Source organism: Aotus nancymaae, unplaced genomic scaffold (genome assembly GCF_030222135.1).
Source record: "Aotus nancymaae isolate 86718 unplaced genomic scaffold, 86718_ANA_hifiasm-v0.15.2.pri h1tg000036l, whole genome shotgun sequence".
Classification (NCBI taxonomy): domain Eukaryota; kingdom Metazoa; phylum Chordata; class Mammalia; order Primates; family Aotidae; genus Aotus; species Aotus nancymaae.
The window spans coordinates 46762423-46777567 of NW_026988450.1; the positions used below are offsets into that span (position 1 = coordinate 46762423).

At 45.1% G+C, this 15145-nt stretch overlaps 1 protein-coding gene and 1 non-coding gene across 2 annotated transcripts; both read left to right on the forward strand.

Moving 5' to 3' along the window:
• The first annotated feature begins 747 nt into the window (after window positions 1–747).
• LOC135278038 (heat shock cognate 71 kDa protein) lies at window positions 748–3003 on the forward strand. Its single transcript, XM_064384439.1, has one exon. It carries the CDS (start codon window positions 826–828, stop codon window positions 2764–2766), a length of 1941 nt encoding a protein of 646 aa, XP_064240509.1. The 5' UTR covers window positions 748–825; the 3' UTR covers window positions 2767–3003.
• Window positions 3004–3963: 960 nt separating this feature from the next.
• On the forward strand, window positions 3964–4126 carry LOC135278200 (U1 spliceosomal RNA). The gene has a single exon (XR_010345749.1). It is a non-coding gene; the product is annotated as a U1 spliceosomal RNA (small nuclear RNA).
• Window positions 4127–15145: the final 11019 nt, after the last annotated feature.

Sequence of the window (15145 nt, forward strand, 5' to 3'; positions counted from 1 at the left end):
CTTTTGGTGGCCAAGGTGGGCAGATCATGAGGTCAGGAGTTCAAGACTAGCCTGGCCAATATGGTGAAACCCCATCTCTAATAAAAATACAAAAATTAGCTGAGCATAGAGGCATGTGCCCAGTTTTCAGGAGGCTGAGGCAGAAGAATTGCTTGAACCTGGGAAGCAGAGGTTGCAGTGAGCTGAGATCATGCCATTGAACTCCAGCCTGGTGGACAAAGCGAGACTCTGTCTCAAAAAAAAAAAAAAAAAAAAAAAAAAAAGGTGCTGCATCTTAGAACCACAGGGGACTCAAGGTGGTTTCATTCCATCAAATATATTATTTTTCAATTGTGTAAATACAGGATTTGATGAAAAGAGTCCTAAGTTCAATTTTTGATAGGAGGACATACATACAACAGTTTATTTACTTTTTGACATAGGGTCTCCCTCTGTTGCCCAGACTGGAGTGCAGTGGCATAATCAGGACTCACTGCAACCTCCACCTCCCAGGTTCAAGTGATCCTCCCACCTTAGCTTCCTGAGTAGCTGGGAATATAGGTGCTGCCACCACACTTCGCTAATTTTTTTTTCTTTTTCCTTTTTTTTTTTTTTTTTTTTTTTGTGGAGATAAAGTCTCCCTATGTTGCCCAGTCTAGTCTGGAGCTCCAGGACTCAAAAGATCTTCTGCTTGTGTCTCCCAAAATGCTGGAATTGCAGGTGTGAGCCACCAAGCCCAGCCTTGAATTCTTAAAATTATCTGTAGCGCTCATTGAACTCCTCTGCAGCTCTCGGGAATATTGTGGGTTTCTTCGTTGTCGGGGCCAGGCCTACACGCCAGCAACCATGTCGAAGGGACCTGCCGTTGGTATTGATCTTGGCACCACCTACTCTTGTGTGGGTGTTTTCCAGCACGGAAAAGTAGAAATAATTGCCAATGATCAAGGAAACCGAACCACTCCAAGCTATGTAGCCTTTACGGACACTGAACGATTGATCGGTGATGCCGCAAAGAATCAAGTTGCAATGAACCCTACCAACACGGTTTTTGATGCCAAACGTCTGATTGGACGCAGATTTGATGATGCTGTTGTCCAGTCTGATATGAAGCATTGGCCCTTTATGGTGGTGAATGATGCTGGCAGGCCCAAGGTTCAAGTAGAATACAAGGGAGAGACAAAAAGCTTCTATCCAGAGGAGGTATCCTCTATGGTTCTGACAAAGATGAAGGAAATTGCAGAAGCCTACCTTGGGAAGACTGTTACCAATGCTGTGGTCACAGTGCCCGCTTACTTTAATGACTCTCAGCGTCAGGCTACCAAAGATGCTGGAACTATTGCTGGTCTCAATGTACTTAGAATTATTAATGAGCCAACTGCTGCTGCTATTGCTTACGGCTTAGACAAAAAGGTTGGAGCTGAAAGAAACGTGCTAATCTTTGACCTGGGAGGTGGCACTTTTGATGTGTCAATCCTCACTATTGAGGATGGAATCTTTGAGGTCAAGTCTACAGCCGGAGACACCCACTTGGGTGGAGAAGATTTTGATAACCGAATGGTCAACCATTTCATTGCTGAGTTCAAGCGCAAGCATAAGAAGGACATAAGTGAGAACAAGAGAGCTGTAAGACGCCTCCGTACTGCTTGTGAGCGTGCTAAGCGTACTCTCTCTTCCAGCACCCAGGCCAGTATTGAGATCGATTCTCTCTATGAAGGAATCGACTTCTATACCTCCATTACCCGTGCCCGATTTGAAGAGTTGAATGCTGACCTGTTCCGTGGAACCCTGGATCCCGTAGAGAAGGCCCTTCGAGATGCCAAACTAGACAAGTCACAGATTCATGATATTGTCCTGGTTGGTGGTTCTACTCGCATCCCGAAGATTCAGAAGCTTCTCCAAGACTTTTTCAATGGCAAAGAACTGAATAAGAGCATCAACCCTGATGAAGCTGTTGCTTATGGTGCAGCTGTCCAGGCCGCCATCCTGTCTGGAGACAAGTCTGAAAATGTTCAAGATTTGCTGCTCTTGGATGTCACTCCTCTTTCCCTTGGTATTGAAACTGCTGGTGGAGTCATGACCGTCCTCATCAAGCGTAATACCACCATTCCTACCAAGCAGACACAGACCTTCACTACCTATTCCGACAACCAGCCTGGTGTGCTTATTCAGGTTTATGAAGGTGAGCGTGCCATGACCAAAGATAACAACCTGCTTGGCAAGTTTGAACTCACAGGCATACCTCCTGCACCCCGAGGTGTTCCTCAGATTGAAGTCACTTTTGACATTGATGCCAATGGCATCCTCAATGTGTCTGCTGTGGACAAGAGTACAGGAAAAGAGAACAAGATTACTATCACTAATGACAAGGGCCGTTTGAGCAAGGAAGACATTGAACGCATGGTCCAGGAAGCTGAGAAGTACAAAGCTGAAGATGAGAAGCAGAGGGACAAAGTGTCATCTAAGAATTCACTTGAATCCTATGCATTCAACATGAAAGCAACTGTCGAAGATGAGAAACTTCAAGGCAAGATTAACGATGAGGACAAACAGAAGATTCTGGACAAGTGTAATGAAATTATCAACTGGCTTGATAAGAATCAGACTGCCGAGAAGGAAGAATTTGAACATCAGCAAAAAGAGCTGGAGAAAGTCTGCAACCCCATCATCACTAAGCTGTACCAGAGTGCAGGAGGCATGCCAGGAGGAATGCCTGGGGGATTCCCTGGTGGTGGAGCTCCTCCCTCTGGTGGTGCTTCCTCAGGGCCCACCATTGAAGAGGTTGATTAAGCCAACCCAAGTATAGATTTAGCATTGTTCCACATGTAAAACATTGAAGGACCTAAATTTGTAGCGAATTCTGTGGCAGTTTTTAAAAGTTCAGCTGCTATAGTAAGTTACTGGGCATTCTCAATACTTGAATATGGAACATATGCACAGGGGAAGGAAGGAAATAACATTGCACTTTATAAACACTGTATTGTAAGTGGAAAATGCAATGTCTTAAATAAAACTATTTAAATTGGCACCATAAAAAAAAAAAAAAAAATAAAAAATAAAAAAATAAAAAAAAATTATCTGTAGCACATGTGAATAGTTTGTGACCGGTATGTGAACTTTAAAGTAATAATTGACATCCACCTGAGAACATTGTAGCAGAGTTAGGCTTTTACAGAAATCTCAGCCAGCCAGTAAATATTCACTAAACAATGACTCTTTTCAGGGCCACGGACTATATACAAAGATACAGATTCCTTAGTAGTTGTCAAGAGCCCATAAACTATGATCATTTGAATAGAAGGTACCTGGAGGTGAAGGGTCATCAATTCCAGTATCTAATTCAGACAATGCTGACCCCCAGGCCCTCTGGCACCAACCCCATTTGCACTCTAAGCTATTGTTGCCAATTCTCTCTGAGTAACACTTTAGAAACATAGTCCCTGGTAAATAACAGCAGAAAGCTACACTACAAGTAAAACTAAGTATCAATTCCAAACATAAATTGTTTGACGATAAAAAAATATAATTTAAATAATAGCAGGAATGGGCTGGGAAGGGTGGCTCATGCCTGTAGCCCCAGGACTTTGGGAAGCCAAGATGGGCAGATCACTTGAGATCAGGAGGTTGAGGCCAGCCTGGCTAACATGGTGAAACCTGGTCTCTACTAAAAAAACTACAAAAATTACCAAAGTGCACCTATAACCCCATTTACTCAGGAGACTGAGGCCCGAGAATCACTTGAACTCAGAAAGCGGAGTTTGCAGTAAGCTGTGATTGTGCCACTGCACTCCAGCCTATCTCCAATAAATAAATAAATAATACCAAGAGTGAAGAGCTTTGAAAAACAAATATATGTGAGGGTGGGCATGGTGGCTTGTGCCTGTAATTCCAGCACTTTGGGAGGCCAAGGCGAGTGGTTAACCTGAGGCCAGGAATTTGAGACCAGCCTGGCCAACATGGTGAAACCCCATCTCTACTGAAAATACAAAAATTACCTGGCAGAGGAGATACATGATCACGAAGGTGGTTTTCCCAGGGTGAAGCTCATCCATTGCACTCCGGATCTGCTGACCCCTGTGATTTCCCCAAATGCGGGAAACTCGACTGCATAATTTGTGGTAGTGAGGGACTGCGTTCACACTTTCCCTTGATAAAAAATAAAATTTAAAAAATAAAAATATTAGCCAGGCGTGGTGGTACACGCCTGTAGTTCCACATACTTGGGAGGCTGCGTCAGTATTGCTGGAACCCAGAGGCAGAAGTTGCAGTGAGCTGAGATCACACCACTGCACTCCAGCCTGGGAGACAGAGCGACACTTCATATCAAAAAAAAAAAAAGGCTGGACATTTTTCTTTCTTTAAAAATAAAGATGGGGGTCTTGCTTTGTTGACCAGGCTGGCGTCCAACTCCTCGCCTCAAGCGATCCTCCCATCAGCCTCCCAAAGTATTGGGATTACAGGTATGAGCCACCACACCTGGCCTAGCCTGGAAACATTTGCACCTGATCTAGGAGGTTGTATTAAGTGTCTTTAAAGTTCTTTTACCTTCTCAGCTGGATGCTGTGGCTCATGCCAGTAATCCCAGCACTTTGGAAAGCTAAGGGAGGCAGACTACCTAAGGTCAAGAGTTTGAGAACAGCCTGGCCTACATGGTGAAACCCTCGTGTCTACTAAAAATGCAAAAATTAGCCAGGCGTGGTGGTGTGGGTCTGTAATCCCAGCTACTCAGGAGGCTGAGGCAGGAGAATCACTTGAACCCAGGAGGCAGAGGTTGTGCAGTGAGCTGAGATCTCTCTCCACTGCACTCCAGTCTGGGTGATAAGAGCAAAACTCCATCTAAAAATATATATATATATTTTACGTTCTGTCTTTATTCATCCATTCTATAGAAATCAAAACTGGATGCCAGGCGCGGTGGCTCACACCTGTAATCCCAGCACTTTAGGAGGCTGAGGTGGGCGGATCACGAAGTCAAGAGATCGAGACCATCCTGGCCAACATGGTGAAACCCAGTCTCTATTAAAAGTACAGAAAATTAGCCGGGCATGGTGGTGCGTGCCTGTTGTCCCAGCTACTCAGGAGGCTGAGGCAGGAGAATTGCTTGAAACCGGAAAACAGAAGTTGTAGTGAGCTGGGATCGCGCCACTGCACTCCAGTCTGGCAATAGAGTGAGACTCTGTCTCAAAAAAAAAAAAAAAAAAATCAAAACTGGATATTACAAGGATGGTTTAGACAAGAAACTGGAATAAGTGGACCCACTCTCCAAGAATGGGCTTTACACCTGTAGCCAAAAGATTGCAAAGTGAGACAGGGTGAGGTGGCTCACACCTGTAGTCCCATCTAGTAGGGAGGCTAAACTGGGAGGATCATTCCAGCCCAGAAGGTTGAGGATGCATTCACACCCGAGACTGCGCCACTGCACTTCATGCACTCCAGCCTGAATGATGCAGTTAAGACTCTTATCTCAAAAAAAAAAAAAAAAAAAAAGATTGCAAAGTGAATATGCTGTTGTTTAGGGCCGGTTGTGGTGGCTCACTCCTATAATCCCCTCACTTTGGGAGGCCAAGGCGGGTGGATCACAAGGTCAGGAGTTCCTGACCAGCCTGACCAATATGGTGAAACCCAGTCTTTACTAAAAATACAAAAATTAGCTTGGCGTGGTGACAGGCATCTGTAGTCTCAGCTACTTGGGAGGCTGAGGGAGGAGAATCACTTGAACCTGTGAGGTGGAGGTTGCAGTGAGCTGAGATTGTGCCACCGCACTCCAGCCTGGGTGACAGTGAGACTCCATCTCAAATATACATATATATTTATATACAAAAATATATGTATATATTTATATATATTTATACGTATATATTTATATACATATATTTTATATATGTATATATTTATATATATATACATATATATTTATATATAAAAATGTATATGTACCCTATTGTTTAAATTTAAAATAAAGTGTTTAGACATATATCATATTTTATTATTTTCCACATTAATTCACTTCTTCAATAATGAAACATCTACGATTCCCTAGCATATAAAATAAATATATACAGCTTCTAAAAACATGGTATGTGGCCAAGCACAGTGGCTTACACCTGTAATCCCAGCAAGCTGGGAGGCCACAGTGGAAGAATTACGTGAGCCCAAGAGTTTGAGACCAGCCTAGGTGACAAAGAGAGATCCTGTCTCTACAAAACTGAAGTGGAAGTTTTGCCCAGGATTTTGTTAGCACATAGTCAGCAACTTCCCTATTTTAAAACTACCCTGGTTTTTCTGCTATTAACTGCCTCTTTCTGCTTCTGTACCTCAGCTTATGGCTTAGTAGCTAAAAACCTTAAGGAAAACTGCCGCATCGTCTAAAACCTGCTGTGTTGTCTAAAGTTCTGAGTTACTTCTGCCCCTTCACCTATAAAAACTGTGTACTTTTCTTAGCCGGGGTCCAGACTTTTGGTTGTGAACCTTTCTGGGCCTACTGGTGTAATAAAGTGTGTTCTTCTGCTTCCCTGAGTGCCGCTTGGGTTTCTTGTCAGGTAAAATTTTCTGCAACAAAATAATTTTAAATAAATTAGCTGATCATGGCCACATGCATCTGTGGTCCCAGCTACTTGGGAGGCTGAAGTGGGAGGATCATTTGACCCCTGGAGTTCGAGGCTGCAGTGAGCTATGATTATGCCACTGCATTCCAGCCTGGGTGACAGAGTAAAATCCTGTCTTGAAAAATAAATAAATAAAAAATAGCAAAACACGGTAGAAAAAAATGACTGATATGCTAAAATACTGATAATACATTAAGGTAAAAAGGAAGATTAGAACAAAATGTGGAGTACATTCACATCTTAGTAAAGTATGCCTTGTTACATATGACTAAATAGAAATCCCAGCCGGGCGCGGTGGCTCATGCCTGTAATCCCAGCACTTTGGGAGGCCGAGGTGGGTGGATCACAAGGTCAAGAGATCCAGACCATCCTGGTCAACATGGTGAAACCCCGTCTCTGCTAAAAAAAATACAAAAAATTAGCTGGGCATGGTGGCGCGTGCCTGTAATCCCAGCTACTTGAGAGGCTGAGGCAGGAGAATTGCCTGAACCGAGGAGGTGGAGGTTGTGGTGAGCCGAGATTGCGCCATTGCACTCCAGCCTGGGTAACAAGAGCGAAAAAAAGAAATCCAACAGGAGTCTACTACAAAATCCTAACAATTCCTCCCAGACAGGAACTAACAGATAATTTTATTTTCTTCCTTCTGCTTTCCTTGGATTTTCCAAATATTCTAAAACTAAGTTTAGGGCCGGGCGCAGTGGCTCACACCTGTAATCCCAGCACTTTGAGAGGCCGAGACGGGTGGATCACGAGGTCAAGAGATCGAGATCATCCTGGTCAACATGGTGAAACCCCGTCTCTACTAAAAATACAAAAAATTAGCTGGGCATGGTGGTGCGTGCCTGTAATCCCAGCTACTCAGGAGGCTGAGGCAGGAGAATTGCCTGAACCCAGGAGGCGGAGGTTGCAGTGAGCCGAGATCGCGCCATTGCACTCCAGCCTGGGTAACAAGAGTGAAACTCCATCTCTAAAAAAAAAAAAAGTTTACTTTTATTTCTTCTTCTTCTTTTTTTTTTTTTAAACAGAGTCTCACTCACTGCCACCAAGGCTGGAGTGCAATGGGGGCCGTCCTGGCTCACTTCAACCTCTGCCACCCAGGTTCCTGCCTCGACCTCCCAAGTAGCTGGAATTACAGGTGTGTGTCACCACACATGGCTAATTTTTGTATTTTTAGTAGAGACGAGGTTTCACCATGTTGGCCAGGCTTGTCTCGAACTCCTGGCTTCAAATGATCCACCCGCCTAGGCCTCCCAAAGTGTTGGGATTACAGCCATGAGCCACAGCATCTGGCCTAAAATTTTTATTTATTTATTTATTTATTTATTTATTTATTTATTTATTTATTTTTGAGACAGAGTCTTGCTCTGTCACCAGACTGAAGTGTAGTTGAGCGATCTCCACTCACTGCAACCTCCCGGGTTCAAGTGATTTCCCTGCATCAGCCTCCTGAGTAGCTAGGATTACAGGTGCGTGCCACCACACGCAGCTAATTTTTATTTTTTATTTTAGTAGATACCTGGTCTCACCATATTGGCCAGAATGGTCTCAATCTCCTGACCTCATGATCTGCCCGCCTCTGCCTTCCGAAGTGCTGGGATTACACGCGTGAGCCACAGCACCCGGCCAGATTATTTTCGTAATCAGAGGAAGTATTACTTAAGTCTGTTAGTATTTCAAACTCTTCTTGTGGAAATGCTACTAAATGGATAATCAAAACATGATTATGACAGAAAAGGCCTTAAGTGCTACATGAGCACATGGAGGTCACTCAGTGAGATAGAAACTCAGTTTCTGTGAAGAATAGACTGCAGTGACACAGAACAAACCTGGGAATGACTGAATTTCCTGTGGAGGATAAACCACAGGGGAGTGCACAGCACCCCTGTCACTGGGGGGTCGGGGGACACCAGGAGACACAGCACGGACGAGGGGGACAGGGCAGAGCTGGGGGAAAGCTCTGGAAAGGTCAGAGCCTGGGTTGATCCTATTCAGATTTCTGACTTCTTTCTGCTCATCCTCTATCAGAGCTGCTCACACTGTCTTCTTTTCTCAGACCCTAGGGCTTAAGTGACAGGTTGTTATTTAATCAGAGACCCGGGTGCACAGGACAAGCACCTGTGTTAAAAGATGCTGTATCCTCGAACCACAGGGGACTCACAGTGGTTTCATTCCATCAAATAAATTATTTTTCAATGGTGTAAATACAGGATTTGATGAAAAGAGTCCTGAGTTCAAATAAAAGAATTTGATAGCAAGACATAGATACAACAGTTTATTTAGAATGTGACATAGGGTCTCCCTCTGTTGCCCAGACTCGAGTGCAGTGGAATAATCATAGCTCACTGGAGTGCAGTGGCACAATCATGGCTCACTGCAACCTCGACCTTCTAGGTTCAAGTGATCCTTCCACCCTAGCTTCCTGAGCAGCTGGGACTACAGGCGCTGTCACCAAACCTGGCTAATTTGTGTGTGTGTGTGTGTGTGTGTGTGTGTAGAGATCGGAGTGTGGAAGGGGGGGTCTCCCTATGTTGCCCAGGCTGGTCTCAAACTCCTGTACTCAAACGATCTTCCTGCTTGGGTCTCCCAAAGTGCTAGAATTTCAGGTGTGAGCTACCTGTCCAGCCCTGAATTCTTAAAATTATCTGTAGCACATGTGAATAGGGTTTGTGATGTGTAAGAACTTTAAAGTCATCATGGGCATTCACCTGAGAATCTTGTAGCAGAGTTAGGCTTTTGCAGGAATCTCAGCCAGCCAGTAAATATTCATTCATTGCTGACTCTGCCCTGTGCTCTAGGCAAAGATGCAGATTCCGTAGGAGTTGTCACTATCCCATTAACTAAAATCATTTGAATAGAAGGTGCCTGGGGGTGAGGGGTCATCAACTCCAATATCTAATTCAGACAATGCCTACTCCCAGCCCATCTGGCGCCAAACCCATAGGCACTCTAAGCCATGATTGCCAACTCTCTCTGAGCAACACTTGAGAAACCTAGTCCAAGATAAAGAACAGCTGAAAGCTATACTGCAAACCAAGCTAAATATCAATTGCAAATGTAAATTTCCTAATTGTCTGGCAATGAAAAATAATACAATGTAAATGATAGCAGGAATGGGCCGGGGGTCATGGCTCATGCCTGTAACCCCAACACTTTGGGAGGCTGAGGTCGGTGGATCACTTGAGGTCAGGAGGTCCAGACCAACCTGGCTGATATGGCAAAACCCAGTCTCTACTAAAAAAATATAAAAATTAGCTGAGCGTCGTGGCATGTGCCTGTTATCCCAGTAACTCAGGAGGCTGAGGCCGGATAATCACTTGAACCCAGGAAGAGGAGGTTGCAGTGAACTGAGATTGTGCCGCTGCACTCCAGCCTGGGCGATAGTGAGACCCTGTCTCCAAAAAATAAGTCAATAAATAAATAATACTAAGAGTTAAGAGCTTTTAAAAACCTATGTGTGAGGCTGGGTATGGTGGCTTATGCCTGTAATCCCAGCACTTTGGGAGGCTGAGGTGGGCGGATCACCTGAGGTCAGGAGTTCGAGACCAGCCTGGCCTACATGATGAAACACCATCTCTACTAAAAATACAAAAATTATCCAGGCATGGTGGCGGGCACCTGTAATCTCAGCTACTCAGGAGGCTGAGTCAGGAAAATCGCTTGAGCCCAGGATTCGGATGTTACAGTGAGTCGAGATTGTGCCATTGAATTCCAGACTGCACAGCAAGAGCAAGACTCCATCTCAAAAACAACAACAACAAAAATAGGCCGGGCGCAATGGCTCACACCTATAATCACAACACTTTGGGAGGCCTAGGAGGGCGGATCACAAGGTCAGGAGTTCGAGACCAGCCTAACCAACATGGTAAAACCTAGTTTCTACTAAAAATATATAAAATTAGCCTGGCATGGTGTCGCACAACTGGAATCCTAGATACTCAGGAGGTTGAGGCAGGAGAATCACTTGAACCTGGGAGGCAGAAGTTGCAGTGAGCCGAGATTGTGCCATTGCACTCCAGCCCAGGCAACAGAAAGTCAGGAGTTCGAGACCAGCCTGGCCAGCTTGGTGGCAGGCACCTGTAGTTCCAGGTACTCTGGAGGCCGAGGCAGGAGAATCACTTGAACCTGGGAGGCGGAGGTTGCAGTGAACCAAGATTTGCACCACCGCACTCCGTCTCAAAACAAACAAACAAAAAGAAAACAACAGATATATGTAGGAAAAGTCACCAAAAGAGTGTCAAATTTAAAATACAATGTTTAAATATGGATTGCTTTTTCTTATTTCCCACATTACCTCAGTTCATCAGTAACTATCAGGCTGTGTGATGTCTCATGCCTATAATATCAGCACCCTGGTAGGCCCAGGCGGGAGGAGTGCTTAAGCTCAGGAGTTTGAGACCAGTCTGGGCAACATGGTGAGACCTCATCTCTACAAAAAATAGAAACATAAAAATTGGCCGGGTGTGGTGGCATACACCTGTAGTCCCAGCTACTTGGGAGGCGAGGTAGGAGGACACTTGAGCTGGGAGGTGAAGGCTCAGTGAGTCCTGATTGCATCACTGACTGGGTGATGGAGTGAAATCTTGTTTCAAAAAAACCAACAAACAAAAACCAACCATCTGCAGTTCTCCGTCATGTCAAATGAACATATTGGGAACAAGATACAAAGAGGTGGAAGTCTAGTCTCACTTCAGGGGTAGCTATTCCTAGTATCTTGCTAGACTTTTAAAAGTACTCAGTAATACACTATAGCTGAAGAGCAAAGCATATTTTGTTTGTTTTGAGATGGAGTGGAGTTTTGTTCTGTCACCCAGACTGGAGTGTAGTGGCATGATCTCAGCTCACTGCAACCTCCGCTTCCCGGGTTGAAGCAATTCTCCTGCCTCAGCCTCCCAAGTAGCTAGAATCACAGGTACCCACCACCACAACCAGCAAATTTTTATACTTTTAGTAGAGACAAAGTTTCACCATGTTGGCCAGGCTGGTCTTGAACTCCTGATCTCATGATCTGCCCACCTTGGCCTCCCAAAGTGCCAGGTTTACAGACGTGAGCCACTGCACCTGGTCTGTTTTATTTTTTTTCAGACAGACTGTCTCTCTGGAGTGCAGTGGTGCCATTATGGCTCACTTTAGCCTTGACCTCCAGGGCTCAAATGGTCCTTCCCCAATTGGCTTCTAGAATAGATGGGATTACAGGCACATGGTACTACACCTGACTACTTTTAAATTTTTTTCTGGCTGGGCACGGTGTATAAGGCCTGTAATCCCAGTACTTTGGGAGGACAAGGCTGGCGGATCACAAGGTCAGGAGTTTGAGACCAGCCTGGCCAATATGAAACCCCATCTCTATTAAAGGGAAAACAAAAACAAAAATGAGCCAAGCTTGGTGGCCAGCACCTGTAGTTCCAGCTATTCTGGGGGCTGAGGCAGGAGAATCACTTGAACCCAGGAAGTGGAGGTTGCAGTGAACCAAGATCTCACCACTGTACTCCAGCCTGGGTGACAAACCAAGACTTCGACTCAAAAAAAGTTTTTTTTTTCTTAGAGACAAGATCTCACTATGTTGCCCAGGCTGGTCTTGAACTCCTGGCCTCCTCCTCCTCCTCCCTTAGCCTCCCGAAGTACTGGGAGTGCAGGCAGTACATAAGCCCCCATGTCCAGCCAAGAGAAACATTTTTAAAATGAAATTATCTATTAATCACCAAGGAGTTAGAATTATTTTCATATATGGCTGGAAAATATGGTGCTTCTTTTTAAAAAAACTAGTGTTTTGTTTTCTCTAGGTATCTTTTTTTTTTTTTGAGAAAGTCATGCTCTGTCACCTGAGCTGGAGTGCAGTGACGCAATCTCAACTCATTGCAACCTCTGTCTCCCAGGTTCAAGTGATTCTTCTGCCTCAGCCTCCCAAATAGCTGGGACTACAGCCACGTGCCACCACAACGGGCTAATTTTTACATTTTTAATAGAGACAGGGTTTCACCATATTGCCCAGGCTGATCTTGAAATCCTGACCTCGTGATCCACCCGCCTCAGCCTCCCAAAGTGCTGGGATTACAGGCTTGAGCCACCGCGCCTGGCCAGTAACACTTTTATTAGGTAAGGAAGTTGAGAAATGTTACATGACTTCCTCAAGTTCCTACAGCCAGAAAAGGCAGTGTTGGGTTGGAGCTCCGCTAGTCTAGCAGCTAAAGTTAATGTAAGTAAGCAACATGCTAGCTTGTCTTCCAACAAAACTATGTGAAAATGAACCCTAGCTCTTCACTTTAAAGCCCCGCAGCCCTGTGTGAGCTGCGTAACCTAAAAGAACCTCAGTGAGCTCCTGTGGGAAGGGGGCGTAATACTTTTCTTGCACTGGTGTTGGGATATGTAAATAAGATAATTTGTCAATGCTCTCCAGTCGGAAACCACTAGGAACACACCTATAGTTAAGAAAGTTGAGTTGAATTATCATTGAAAAGAGGAAAAATGCAAACAATGGGAAACCTGGGGGTGTCTCAGTAAGAGGATGTTAGAAAATGTTACTAAAGGATCTGGGTTTTTGTTACCTTCTTTGGGAGAAGTTTAAGAAAGCATAGCTTTTTTCTGAGTTGGATAGGGTCAGGAAACTGGCAATTCTATGAATGTATATCCTCATAAATCTTACCCACAGGGCAAGCAGACTACACCAGGTCTAAAGCTGTAATTAGGCTGGGTGTGGTGGCCCAGGCCTGTAATCCCAGCACTTCAGGAGGCTGAGGTGGGAGAACTGCTTGAGCCCAAGAGTTTGAGACCAGCCTGAGCAATGTAGAAAGAACCTATCTCCAGAAAAAACATTTTTATTTTTTGAGACGGAGTCTCACTGTTTCCCAGGCTGGAGTGAAGTGGTGCAATCTTGGCCGACTGCAACCTCTGCCTTTCGGGTTCAAGCAATTCTGCTGCCTTGGCCTCCAAGTAGCTGGAATTACAGGTGCATGCCACCGCGCCTGGCTAATTTTTTGTACTTTTAGCAGAGACAGGGTTTCACTGTGTTAGCCAGGATGATCTTGACTTCCTGAACTCATGATCCGCCCCCCTTGGCCTCCCAAAGTGCTGGGATTTCAGGCATGAGTCACTGCACCCAGCCATCACAATTTTTTTTTTTTTAAATCAGCCAGGTGTTGTGGCATGTGCCATGATCCCAGATACTCAGAAGGCTGGGGTAGGAGGATTGCTTGAGCCCAGGAGGCCAAGGTTGCAGGAAGTCATTTTGCCACTGTACTCCAGTCTGGCTGACAGAGCGAGATGCTGTCTCAAAATAAAAGCTACAATTGGCAATGAAGCAGCAGACAGTTCTATTAGTCAAAACAACTGCTATATTTGTGGGTTGAACAATGTTTATGCTTTGTCTGTTTTCAGATATGATGCTGGAGTGGTCTTATTCTGGTCTAGATCCATCCTGGTCACAGAGGAGTCTTGTCTAACAGTGTTGTGGAAAATTGTTCGTGATCATGTTCAACAAGAGAACATGGCCCAGGATAGCACCAGGCCAGATCTATTGCAGAATATGAGGTATCCGTCCCAGTGCTGGACTCACAGGTGTTGGAACCACAGGGGTGATGACTCTTATGGTGCATACCCAAATGCCATCCCAGACCTCTGAGCCACAGTGACACAGGTAGGTGCATTCTGGAGAGACTAAAAGACAGATGTCCCATCAGGGAGTAATGACACATTTTCCTCCTTGGCTTCAGACATTACATGAAGCCATTTACATGAGGTCAGTGGTATTTCAGCCCAGGGAGAATTTTGGACACAGCAAAGAGGGGCCTGCAAGTTACATGCCCTATCCTGTTCTCTGCCTTTGCCTCCTTCATGCAGCAAATACGTAGTGCATCTCAGAGCTGGGCTAGATACTGTGACACCCACCACCTCATGAAAAAAGCAGAGAAGCAAACGGTCTAGCTGAAAAAATGTAAAATCATATAGTGTTCAGTGATGGCAGTGGTGCCCACACTTTCCTATACACTGGAATCACCTGTGAATCTTTCAAAACACTAATGGCTGGGGTCCCATCCCACTGAGTTAAGTGACCTGGGCTTCCACTTGGGGCTTCCAGCTTTTAAAAACTCCCTGGATTGGCCGGGCATGGTGGCTCACGCCTGTAATCACAGCACTTTGGGAGGCTGAGGCAAGTGTATCAAGAAGTCAGGTGTTGGAGACCAGTCTGACCAACACGGTGAAACCCCATCTCTACTAAAAATACAAATATCAGTTGGGCGTGGTGGTGTGTGCCTGTAATCCCAGCTTCTCAGGAGGCTGAGGCAGGAGAATCACTTGAATCTGGGAGGTGGGAGTTGCAGTGAGCAGAGATCACACCACTGAACTCCAGCCTGGGCGACAGAGCAAGGCTCCATCTCAGAAAAACAAAACAAAACAAAACTCCCTGGGTGATGAATGTGCAGCCAAGTTTGGGTACTGCTGGTTTAATTAATCATTTTTACAGGTTTGGTGAGGGTTGGAGGGGCGGAGTGGGGTTGGGGAGTGGGCAGTGGGGGGTGTCACAGATGTTGAATTGGATAAAAGCTTTTGTCCCTCATTCCAGGCACTTG